The sequence below is a fragment of the Columba livia genome, chromosome 2 (genome assembly GCF_036013475.1).
Source record: "Columba livia isolate bColLiv1 breed racing homer chromosome 2, bColLiv1.pat.W.v2, whole genome shotgun sequence".
NCBI lineage: Eukaryota > Metazoa > Chordata > Aves > Columbiformes > Columbidae > Columba > Columba livia.
Window position 1 is genome coordinate 65964353 of NC_088603.1, and position 13513 is coordinate 65977865.

At 40.0% G+C, this 13513-nt stretch overlaps 1 protein-coding gene across 4 annotated transcripts in view; it reads right to left on the bottom strand.

Moving 5' to 3' along the window:
* Positions 1-13513, bottom strand: part of CDKAL1 (CDK5 regulatory subunit associated protein 1 like 1) — a 416136-nt gene that overhangs the window by 277075 nt on the left and 125548 nt on the right. For all 4 annotated transcript variants that reach the window (XM_065055192.1, XM_065055194.1, XM_065055191.1 and 1 more), the window contains 2 exons: positions 11740-11836; positions 1956-2004 (listed from right to left, as the gene is read on the bottom strand). In XM_065055192.1, coding sequence (XP_064911264.1) covers positions 1956-2004; positions 11740-11836 — 146 coding nt within the window. The remainder of the gene's footprint in view (positions 1-1955; positions 2005-11739; positions 11837-13513) is intronic.

Below are 13513 nucleotides of genomic sequence, written 5' to 3' on the forward strand. Positions count from 1 at the left end.
ACAACCTCCCTGGCAACCTATGCCAGTGTTCAGTCACACTCACAGTGAAAAAGTTTTTCCTGATGTTCAGAGGAACCTCCTGTGTTTGTGCTTGTTGCCTGCTGGCCTGTCACTGGGCACCACTGAGAAGGGCCTGGCTCTGTCCTCTTTGCATCTTCCCTTTGGGTATCTATAGACACTGATGAGATTCCCCCAGAGCCTTCTCTTCTCCAGGCTGAAATGTCCCAGCTCTCCTATGAGAGGAGACGCTTCATTCTCAGTCTCAACCATCTTCATTGAACTCTCTCCAGTATCTCCATGTGTCTCTTGCACTGAAGAGCCACTTTTGTTCATTTTTTCTAATAAAACTTCAAAAATCTTGTGTTCCATTACCTTGGAAGAAATCCCTGAAGGAGCTGGCACTACATATGGAATTCAGCAGCCCAGTTACTCCTTTTTTTTTCCTGCAGATCACTTATAGGAAGCTAGAATTAAAATCTTTCCCAAAATTCATGCTTTTTAAAGCCTAACAGTTCCTTAATGTTTCTGTGAATATTATTTTCCAGAATTACATCAATATGTAAAATCCTAGAGTCAATTCAATGAAAAGTATGACTTTAACAATTGCTAATACATCATTTGTTTTCTTCCTAGTCTTATAATATTCAGTCACAATAACCCGAGTAACTATGTTATCCAAAAAGCAGTAACGACTGCGGTCAGTATAAATATTACAAATCCCATTTTCGTAAAGGGAGGGCATGCTGACCTAGGTTACCATCTTACTCCCTTAAGAATAAACAAAATTCAGGAAAAACAGATAGAGATCTGAAATACTGGGCTGTTGTAAAAAATCAAGAAGCATCCCTTCTTCTAACGCAGTGTCATAAACACCATGATGCTTCTGGAAAAAGAGTTTGGCTTTTTTTAGTAACAAGTACGAATACATTGAGTATGTTTCTTCTTTGTATTGTACAGTAGGTTGTACAGTAGGTTGTACAGTAGGTTGTACAGTAGGTTGTACTCCCACAAAACAGACGTCACAAATTGGGAAAAGTTTTGGTTGGAAGTACATGAGCCTACAGGTTTCATTTTTGAAAGCGTTTGAAGCAATAGGAAATCTTAACGTCTTCAAACCACAAGTTCTAGAAGCCTTACACAGCACTACACTATTTCCTGGGAGAAGCTTTTTTCTTTTAAAATTTTGCACTGCTTCTACATTTTCATGCTGTATTTCAAAAGCATCATACTCCAGCATTAAAGTTACAGGCAATGTCTTGTGGACCAGACTCTTGTTTATATTGGAAGTACAACCAATTAAACTCAACCTTGTAATTTAAAGCTTCATGGAACAGTGATTTTTATGGCCTGATAAGTAATGGAGACAAACTTAGGTAACCCAGAAAGACCCAGACAAATATATTTATTCAATGGCAAATGTTTACTAGTCAGACTGCAGAAACAATACTGTCTTTTCCCCGCTTCACTGCAAAGTACTGCGTGTACACACACATGAACACAGCCAGAAAGAACAAGGGACACAGTTACCAAAGAACACTAAACTAGTGGATAATTTATCTGTCCTGCTGAGGAAGTCCAGGGAAGTGAGCAAAAACATCTGAAAAGAAAAAAGAACACCCACGAGAGGACTAAACATAAGAAAGTAAAGATATAGCACTGAATTAAGATGGTGCAGAAACTTTAAACAGTACTCTACACCCACCTACATAGATGCAACTTAAATTATTGAAGTCTCCCCTGAAGCATTTACCTATGAATCCAACAGGCCACAGAGCTCCTGCCAGAAAATATCTCTGAAATTACCACTTACATAAAGCAAAGTGTAGCACTGATCAAACATTTAGCCAGAAGACAAAGCAAGCATTAGGCTGATAAAGAACACAACAGCTGCACTTGTGCTAGGTAATGCTTATGTCTTTCAGACTAGCTGCTATTATTTCAAGTGTGATGCTTACCTTTTATAGTTTCCTCCACAACTTCTACTACACGATCTATCTGCTGAACCTAAAAAAAGTCAGAAGGTCAATATCCAAGTAGTCAACAACTGGATATACTTAATATAAACTCCTCTTTCAAAAGTGTGTTCTTCTGGATTAAGGGGGAGTAAAGAGTTTGGGGCTATATTTTTAGTCTTTTTTTTTTTTTTTCTGTGCATCTTGCTTCAGCTGCCAAATGTAACCTTAAAACTCACCACCTAACTTAAACCAAATTTTGTCCTGTATGTTTGGCAAAAATCACCAGATGATTAGAAAAGTGGGACGCTAGAAAATAGTTCAGGCCTTAACTGCTGCTTGTGGTCTCTGAAAGGCCACGGTCACCCAGGCTGTCACCACCTGGGCAGCTCAAACAGCCCCCATGGGCTCCCTCTCCCCACTCTAAACTCCAAAATAGTAGACGGTAGAGAACATAACGAGAAGCTGAGGATACTGTGAGGGTGGATATAGTGGGAAAAAATAAGGAAGTATTGCAGGGGAAAGAGACTGGAATATGGGAAGAAATTGAAAACACTGTGGTGAAATTCAAGGGAAGAAGACCTTGTCCTGGACTTACTCGTGGTACTGGTTGGAAATGGAAGGAGTTATAGCGTTACACTTGCCAAAATTCACCCATAACATGAAAAATAGTTAGTTATTTCTTACTAGAAAAAGTTACGGGTCCATACACTATAGATATTTTGGTATATTAAGTAGAAGGCATCAGCATTACCAGTCAAATTCTGAAAGCTGAGATTCTTCCTTCAACTTCCATGCAAAGTGTATATTCTATGTAATGTCTAACTATAAACATGCATATATGCTTACATATATTGCAGGAAAGCCAAATACAGAAAGTCCTACTTTGCACACATCAGTCCATAATTTTTCCACAATATTCCTTTTTAAACACTGCTTCTCTAAGCTGTACATTATATGAAATCGATTCAGTATGATTTTTGCAGTCATTTCTTTTGCGGTTTGCCTCAAGAGCAAGCACAAAAGCACAAGTTGCAGGGGCTTCAAAAGCAGAACCTGGTCTGCAACGAGGAGCCTGGAACTTGGATCTTTTGCATCAAAGCCACTAAATCTCTGTGCCCTTAAACCACCAAGTTTGTAATTTCCTGTAAACAAACCTCTGCACAATCATCTATATTTCACATTCATTTTCCAATCAGTCTAATAGCAGCTTAAAAAAACCAAAAAAAGCTCATCTGTAGTTGGTGTCTGATCTAGAGTTCCTAACTAAAGTCAGTGGGAGTCTGTTCCTTTCCTTGTCTGGATGTTGGATTAAGTCCATGTAACACAACTTCTTTTTTTCCTTAAACCTTTTGAAATACAGCCTTTTCTAAACCCAAATCTCTGCCACTTCAGGTTTCTGAATACAGCATATTACTTATGAATCCTAGAAATTATGTTATTTAAAGTATCATTACTATTGACATTTTAATAATCTTATAAATATATATATATATATTTAAATCATTTTATGCATTACAAGCATTCATATGACAGATATACGTCAGTATTTAGCAATCTACTTGTAAAGAAAGCACACATTAGCATTTGTGTGGAACACGTGTATTTAAGCACTTGCATACACATCCCTTAAAGATAGGGGTTAAAAAATAATGACTTGAGATACTTGCATATAGACTTTCTACTTATTTTTTTAAAAATAAAAAAAATGCAACTTGAAAACGGAAGTATACAAATTTACAACTATAGACAGAAAACACAGTCTGTGCCAAATATATTGCCTAAAATATCACTGCTACAAATCTCAATACTAAACTGTTTAAGTTCATCATCATTTTAAAACAAGAGAAACCTGGTTGGTTCCTAACCTGAACGACAATTACATTTTCTTGGGTATACAGAGGCCTGCAGGATTCTCTTCTCCACACCTCACTAACCTTACAGGTATTTCTGTTCTGGAGCAGTATCAAAGGCATCTGCAAACCTTCTTGACCAGAGACCCAATAATATCTCCACCAGGTATCAGGAAGCCCATGAAGCACAAAGACTTAAGAGTTCTTAGTGGTGTATGAAGGGAAAAAGACACCATTCCTCAATGTTTCTCTGGAATGAACCTGAATAAACCAAACCTTCAGGACTTACAGCACGTACACTACTGCTGGATGTAGTTTGAGCACCATACTTGGCTTCATGGATCTTGTGAGATCTTGTTTCTAGTATAAGCATGTACCATGGTGGACATTTTATCCACGACAAATCATTCTCCATTAGGGCCTGGATGGAGCAAAAGCTAAGGGCAGACTGGAGGAGGCAGCTGAGCAAGACTACAGAAAACAAACAAATAAACGAGACATGACAAATCAGGGGTGATGCAGAAATCTGGGCTGACATGGACGTAGGACAAAAGCACAAGCCAGGCCCATGGGATGGAGAAACCAAAGCAGGTAACTGGCTGGTCAAAAAGCAAGGAAAAAGAAGAGAGCTGTATCAAAGCATGAAGCCTGAGTTAAAACAAAGACCAGGAAAAAAAAATCTTTGAGCCTTCCTGGTGGGATCAGAGCTCAAATCCTGTGCATCCAGCCCTTTCACATGCAAGAAAGACATGAGGCAATCCACACCGCGGCTGAAGCTGCAGGTCACTCCTGAACACACAAGTTTCAAACCAAGCACCTCCCAGGACAGCCCAGCACTCCCCTGGGGGACAGAAGCCCTGAGCTCTCCAAATACGCACAGTAATTAGCAAGAGGATTACCAAAATGCACACATAGGTCATTTGTCATCAAAGTCCCCCAGATCCCTTTGTACTGTCACTATCATGTTCAACAGACGACTGGTGGGTGTAAACAGTCCAAAGACAGGCCTATGATGTGCTACGTCTGACGTCTCACCCAAGGTGATCTGTGAGTGCAGACAGACGTGCATGTCGAGGATGGTCACACAAATTCTTCCAAGCTCTCAGACATGATCCAAGTTGCCTCAGAATCAGTATTACCATCCTGAAAGCATTTAGCATGAGATGGACTCCAGAAAAAAACAACAACATAACCCCTAAGAGAGCTGCTATAAACTCTGAATACTCCTAGCAAGCAGTTAAGTGAGAGGGTGCACATTTATTTACCCTGAGATTTTGTACACTGTAGAAGTCAGCGAGGCTCAGACCAAAGAAAACTATCTAGAAAAATGCATCCGTGAACCTACCATGAAAATAAGAGAAACTTTCTGACATTCTCTTCAGGGAAGCACCAAGACCTCTGCAAAGACCCTGCACTGTCATCTGGGAAGACAAAACCTTGTACAAGATTCACAATTAAATAAATATACTTTCAGTTTGTTGTGTCCACTGAAATATAGAGAGAAGAATTTTGTGGGTAAAGATATTTGGACCAATCTCTTTCTGAAGTGATAGGATCAACACAAAACAAGAGAGATGGTCTTCAGATGTCCCTTACAATTAAAGCAAGGTAAAAAGTGCTAAATGTCCCAGAAGCAAACAGTTAGCTCTTTATAGTGAAGACATCAAATGACTTAATGGTCTTTTCTGAGAGAGTAGCCTCTGTGTCCTTCTCTTTGTGGCTGCAGCCATGATAAGAAAATAGAGGGTGGTTGTAAAAACAAGCAGTTCATGAACACCCAGTGTTTTCTGGAGAACACAGACTGCCTTTTAATGGAGTCTGCTATCTGAGCATCTGAGACACCCCAGAAAAGCTGTTTGGTTCAAGCTGCACCACTGAAAAGGCTGAGGAATGATCTGGCCCAACAATGTATTACAAAAAAGGTGGGAATGTGTAAGGCTTCCTGGTAGTCTATGAGATATTCACTTTCTCTCCTTTTGATACAGCCCAGCGATAATTTCTGATGGAGTCAGGGCAGGCAGCATACCAACACCAGGGGGACACGGCCCTTTGACAGCTCTGCTACAGCACTCGTGTTTTCTGGACTTATACCACTGCCTGTTAGATAATGGCTATTCTGGTCCTATTTGAAGACGATTAAATCCTATAAAGCGAGCATTTCAATTTCTTCAGAAAATACCTCCTTATACTGTGACTTGAACTTTATTCTCAGAAGACAGTGCCTCCCAGGTGATGAAAAATCACTGGAGGAGTCAGGAAACATCTTGACATTCAAATCAGCAGTTTCCTTCAAGTTACCTTTTGCTTCTTAGCACAGTGATACCTCAACACATGTGAGTGCAGAATACATCACACTCTTTGCTGTCTCCAAATCATAAGATTGCAGAATTATTCCTGCATCTGACATGCCATTTTTTTAAGTGTTCACAAGGGATCCACATCGCCTGGCTGGCAACTGTTGTTTCTGCTGGGTGACTGAGATTAACCTGGCAGAATCAGCAGCAAATAAAAACAAATCAGAGACAAAGCATGAGATCTCTGACACTTGCCACTAGTGACTGTCTTTTGGCCAAGAAGTTTGTGGTTACACCCTGTGATGAGTTTCAGCTCTCAAAACCACTGACACAGTTACCACCACTGGCTAAAAATGGCAGCCAGGTACTCCTCACAACCAGGCTTCTCAGGAACCCTCCCCAAAGCAAATGCAGTTGCTCCCCACACTCAGCTACCTTCCAGCATGGAAGGAAACATCTTTCCACCACAGAAGGTCTGAAGGTTGAAGCTTCCCTGATGCTGACAGGACAGTGACAACTCTCCCAAGGAATCACCCCCAGAGCCTCCCCGTCGGTCCTTCCCCTGGCACAATGACTGAGCTACCCAGAGACAGAAATTTCTCAGGGGGTAACACAAGCAATGTGTAAGCATAGAATCACAGAATGTCCTGAGTTGGAAGGGACCCACAAGGATCATTGAGTCCAAACTCCTGTCCCTGCGTGTGACAACCCCACAGTTCACACCATGTGTCAGAGGGTGTTGTCCAGTCTCTTCTTGAACACCGTGAGGCTTGCGGCTGTGACACCTCCCTGGGGAGCCTGTTCCAGTGTCCACCACCCTCTGGGGGAAGAACCTTTTCCTCATGTCCAAGCTAAACCTCCCCTGGCACATCTTCCTGACATTCCCACGGGTTCTGTCACTGGTCACCAGAGAGAAGAGACCAGCACCTGCCCCTCCTGCTCCCCTTGTGAGGAAGCTGTAGCCCCATGAGGTCTCCTCTTAGTCAAGTACATCAAGTATCAGAAAGTGACTATCAAAAAAAGATATTGAAGCCAGTGAAGGAGGGAAAAAACTTGAAATACCAAAGACTAGAAATGTTAACTGAAAAAAACACCGCAAAACAAACAAAAAACTCAGCCAATGCCTGAGAGAAACAGAGGACATGGTAGAGTTGCTTCCACAGCATGAGGCCACTGTCAAAGCAAATGTCAGCACTCAGCCGCTTATGAACACCCTTGTCATGAGCATACCTACACATTCATAACTACGTGAAGCAAAGCAATCTTTTTTTCTCATCTAGGGAAAATCCTACCCATCTTTGGTTTTCATTCACATACATAACAAACAAATTGGTTACTACACAGATAAATTAATCTTAGATTACTACAACCCCCTACTAGTAATCCTACAGATTATAAATCCAGTTCACTAACTCACAGTTTCATCTCACCTCCTGTAGGCAGCTCTGTCATATGTTAAAAGCCTACTCAGCCAATCCCCTCACTAAAGCCAGTAAAAGGGAAATATACGGCTTCAAAAGTCACTTCAGATCTTCTAAAAATCTAAGTTATCTTAGAGATCATTATCTTCCTTGACCATTAAGGGAGCTGAGCAAAACAGACTCTCAAATTACAGTACACTTAGGCAGCATAAATCCAGGCCTTAATACGTAACTTCAAAAGGCATGTGACTAGACACTTTGGCTTCAGAGGGATAACATCTGTGTTTAAAACCCTTGCTGACAACAGTGACCATAGTAATGGGCCATATTCTGGTTTAAGAAGGTATTCTGAGAGTAGGCTCTACACAAACTTCAAAGGGAAGGAGGCTGCCCCAGAAAAGCCCATGAACAACCGATTTTTATTGCTAAACACTGACACAGCTTTAGTATAATTCTTATCTAAATTAATTCCTACACCTTTTGATTCATAAGACAGTACATAACTGCTGTGGAAAAGAATAGTTTCTGTTCGCATGTCCAGTTTTCAGTTTAAAAGCAGGTGCTTAACTGCAATTCTTCCCCGACTTCCTAGGTTAAAGTGTCATATCTGAATATTAGCATGGCAATTCAAAAGTCGACGTCAACCGAGTGGTACTGACAGCCTGAATTTTGCACAAAAACATTCTTGGCTGTAAGTTACAGAAGAACAGTGTGCACCTGTTCCCAGGCTTTCAGCACACTTTCCAAGAAGCTCTGCTAATTCACATCATTCAAAATAAAATTCCATCAAATTTGTCTTTCATGAAGTACACACTGGATATTTGCATTTATGCAAGGCTCCAGTTCAAGGGCAGCAGAGAGGCTTGCAATCTTTAACGCAGTCTGACCTTACAAACACTGCAAGGTATGGAAGTATCATTATCTCTGTTTTGCAAACACCATTGAAACTCTTATGAATAGAACATCAGAAATATCATACATCATCCTCATTTAGGACACCAAAGCAGTAGAGATGTACAGGCGTTTGGCATGTTGCTAAGATTACACTGATTTTCTTTCACAGTGGCACTGCTAAAGCTCTGCTCACTAAATGGTTTTACAAATGCAAAACTAAGGCGCATTACATTTAAAAGCGTATACTAGTTATAGACGTACAGTTTGAGAAGTCAAATGCCTGGGGTTTTTAATGTACTTAGCATGTTTTATACTGAACCATTTACTTTACAGCAGTGCTCCTAGGGTTAACATGCTGCTACTGGGACTGCTCAGCACTTCCACTAATCACACTCCACTGTTTCAAACTGGATATAAAAAAAAAAAAAAAAAAACCTCAAGCTTGCCTCAGAGTAGAGCAGCCACAGAAAAAGGTTATTTGGAGGTCAGGGGAATGCAGGGAGCCCCTGCAGAGAGGTTTTCATGGCTATATGTTTCTCCTAGAAGCAATGATTTCAGGCCCAACTCTGGCCAAGGAATCTGCAGTAACTCTACCATGCACAGGACCTGCACCTTCTGACCTGGAGTGCAGCAGCACACAGAGGGATTACAGCCTTGGTGACACTGGATATATTTTGCTCAGATGAAAGAATGGGCTGAAATTCTTCCCTTGGGAAATGGGTGTACAGCAGAGATGACAGACAACTGGTCTTCGATGCTGTGTGTTACAACAGGAAAGACAGGGAAGGAAGGAGAATTAGGGTTGACATTCCCCTTCAGGAAGTCAAGAGATTCACTCGTCTGTAGAGCTGTTGTATGCCTTTGATGGGATACATATGTATGTCCACTAAGTCTGATGATTTCAAAGTACAGATACATGGTGCTCATGAAGCATCTTAAGGCCCACGAACCCTTAGCCAACTGGCCAGGGGTTCCAACACACAGCATCATTTGGACACCAAATACTTTAAAATGTCAGGCAAGTGTCAAAGAAACAAAACTTCTAATCTGATTCCAATGGTTCAGTTTACCAGGCGGAAAAATGGTTTTGCGTGTCTTTGTATGGAACTCAGGAAGCGAGGAAACATTACAACTACCTACATCCATTCATGAGTCCCAGAACATAACCTGTCTGCTAAATCTTTAATTCCCCCTAGTCCTTCCCTATAATCCCCTCAAAATAATCAGCACAAAGTCACATATCCTTTTTTTAGGAACTACCTACTACTTAAAGCTTCTCTCTTCCTGAAAACATCTTCTTCACCTTGCCATGTTATGTTATGGTTTGCCTCATATCCCGCCTATGGCAACCCACATTATTTTTAAAAAGTGGCAATGACTCTAAAGAAACAGAAAAGCACAGTAACATCACAAACGGTTATAGGGATATGAAGCTGCCCTTCCTGCCTTTCTGTCCAAATCAAGTAATAAATACAGAACAGTGTAAGTCCTCTGTTTCTCAAGTACGGATCAAAACAACTCGAGTTCTCTGGTAGTTGCATCACAACTTCCTCCTCTGTCATAACAAGATGAGCCGAAGAGCCCCCTGACACACTCTGACTACTTCAGAAAGCCACCCCAAGGGAGTTGTAATTACTGGTAAATAACCACATTCTCAGACAACACTGTCCTAAAGAAAAAAAAAAAGGCAAGCAGAGCTTACCTAAGCAACAGTAAATCAACTCTATCTCTCAGACAAGTTGAAGAGGAGACCAAGCTGGTGGTGAAGCAAGATTTCCAAAACTGTACTCTTAATGCTTAAAATTTTAAAGCAGAATCAATATCCTACTGCCAACAGAACATTTTCTATTTCTCAATTCTGTCAAAACTGCCTTTCAAAAATGTTTTGCAATGGTCAGATAAAAACTCTTATCCTTTAATTACAGCCACCCCGTGACATACAGTTTTTGTAAAATGAGAAGAAAATCTTAAATATACAACCTGAAAACATGGGCAATATCTGCTCTTTCCTTTGCTTCTGTTAATAGTTACGCCTAAAGTTTAGGACCTTTCTGAGCTGAAGCATCTGTTACTTAAAGAACAGTAAGTTTTACCACAGCAATGACATTTAGAAGACAGTGTCCTTGCTGCAAAGATCACATTTCAATATTTTCACATCCAATTCAAAAGTACCTGGGAACACTGCATTAACAGCCTAATTGAACTCCTAGCAGAAATCTTTCTGTAATAAATACAAAACTACAGATATTTTGACTAAACACTGGTTCTAGGTACCAAAATGAAGAGGCTAATTTTCAGAAATCACGTGTTACCTGTTTTACTTCTAAATTACTTAGAACAACTGTGTCTTGTACAATCTTCTAATGAAAGAGAAAGCTTTGGAACACTTTTGTTGATTTTGTTCCTACAAAATCTTAGTTTCAAGTTGAGTTCGTGACACTGAAGTGGAAACATGTCGACCTCTTTAGAATTTTAACGCAGCAATGATGCTGCACAGTCATCTGCTCTAACTTAAATGTCATACAGGACAGTTCACCGTAATTCTCACACACTGGATCCAGTGGCAGTGCTTCAACTCAAAGATGCCTTTTACAAATTCAACCAGTTTCACTCTAAAGGCTTGAACAAAGAAGAAACTGTCAGCTTGTGCTTTGACTCCTGGATTTTCATGATTATTTTACAAAAGTGATTCAATTATACAGCAGTACTTCATCTCAAAGGATACTGAAGGCATTTTACTAACCGAATTAAGTCAAAAACTCTCTGGTTACCGATGCAATGTAAAGCTTGGTAACTGTTTAACAACTCAGTCACTGGTGGATTTAACTCTTCAGACTCCCACAATTTAGACAAAATAATCATTGCTATTTGCCATTCTGCTTAATAGCATGAAGTAAAAAAAACACCGCTAAGCTGGGCCCGTGTAATTTATATGCTCTTGTCTTTTAACACTTCTTCCACTGATTTTAACAAAGAGTGTATTCCTTCTTTTTAAAGCAAATAAACTGTGATATTTTAAAAGAATATGGCAATGGATATCTTCATCATGATGGATGATGCCTGGATGTTTTCAGGCTACAAATGGCACTGGTACTCAGTTCCACCAACAGTATCACTTTCCTTTTCCCCTTGTACCACAATCAAACCAAATCACTCTGGATGCATGAAGTCTTAAGTGCTGTACAACGCAAGAAGACTAACAGGGGAGGTACCAAGCTTCTCTGCTGCTTTTTCCAACAGAAAGTCAATAAAGCCTATATATGGACACTGACCTACTGAAAACATTTATGAAAACCTTTGATTTCTAACTGATAAAGATACATACCCCTATAATACTCAAGCCTTTCAGGTAGTCCTGACGAGGTTGGGCTTGTGGAACACACCCTGCTAAAACCACTTTCTTCTTCCCTTCTTGGGCTTTCCTAAAGAGGGACAGACAGATGGTATGTTAGTATTTTGAAAACTGATCATTTTCAACAAGCAGTCATATTGTGCATGTGACACAGGAAAGCAACCACAATTAAAACATTCCCAGACTGGAAGCAGCTTGTAGATGTTTGAACCTCAAACAAACCAAAACACCAAAAGAAGCCACTATGAAACTCCCAGGCTACAGCACACGTGGCTCAGTATGGGGAGTGTCTACAGAGGCCATTTCCACTGTGCACCTTGGACAAAAGTACAATCTTGAAAGCCCTAATTGAGTTCAGTTAACTTTTATTTTCCACGATAGCAGAGAAGCTGGGTCCAGAAGAACGGGGCAGAGTTATTAAGTGCAGTTCAAGAAAAGTTACACCAAATGCAAGGGACAGCTGATGCAGACAGGACCTGGTAGCCTACAACATAAGCATTTATGTAGTACCAGTCAGAAACAAGCAGTTACATCAGTGTTCTGAGGTTTACTTTGGAATGTTTAATTTTAAATGTCCACTTACTTAAAAATATTTAAGTACATGTTTATTTAAAAACATATCGAGCATTTTCAAGCTTTAACTGCTTGCCTTTGGCAGAGAAACATTTGTCTGGATGCTAATTTACATGACTCCTTAGCTTTAATGCTACCTTAGCACCAAGCAGGAAACCAAAACACTAAGATTAAATGGTTAACACTGCTCGTTTCATTAGTAATATTTTTACTCACTTTGAATTCAATACTGAATACCAAGCTGTCACTGAATCTTGAAACTACAGGGAGCCCTGCACAAAACTATTAGCTCCATACAAAACTGTGAGATGCAAAACGTGCTTATGTCCATTAAACTTTGAAGATCATCCATTAACACATTAACCCAACATGACTACTGCATTATAATGTGCAAAACAGTAGAGAAGCACTGAATGACTTTAGCAGATTTGCTAGGTCTGACATATTATGGCTTGCTCTAAGAACGATATTTCACACTTGCATGGTGTATCATAACCTCCTGGCAAAACTTGTATCAAACTGGAACCTTGTAAATCCATATTTTCTCAAGCAATATATGGATTCATGAAGTGTTGCCTGTTATGTTGGAACAGGCTAAGACATGTCATAACATTTTTCAGAAAAATTATCTTATCCAAAATGCACAATTGTTTCAGCAGTTTTATACTTTTCAGCTTGCTTGAGCTGTCCACAAACTGAATTCCCTCGAGAAAGTGGCATCCAACAAGCTCAAGGATGCTGCCCTAAGTATCTGGAGATATCCAGCAAATGCAAGTTTAACAAAAAAATCCCACCAGACTGGTACCACACACAGTTCCACTACTCACAATTTTTACTTCATACGCATAATAGGGACAAATTTACTTGCAAATTATAGCTCAAATGAAATCTCACAAGAACACACAAACTGTAATATTAAAGGAGAGCACAGGCCATCTTGCCAAATACCTTGTGTTGGCTGCTGCACTAAAATGAGGTATTTGGAAAGAAAATATTAATTATCCTACACACAGACAAGTGTGAAATAACAGGAAAATGTATTGTGCCTATTACCTCATACCGAATATAAATGCAGCAAATCTCTATAAAATATTCAATTTTGTTTTAGTGGGGCTTTCAGGAAATCTTCAGGTATTCATCATACAGAGACTCATTGGTCCTCTACTTGCATGCT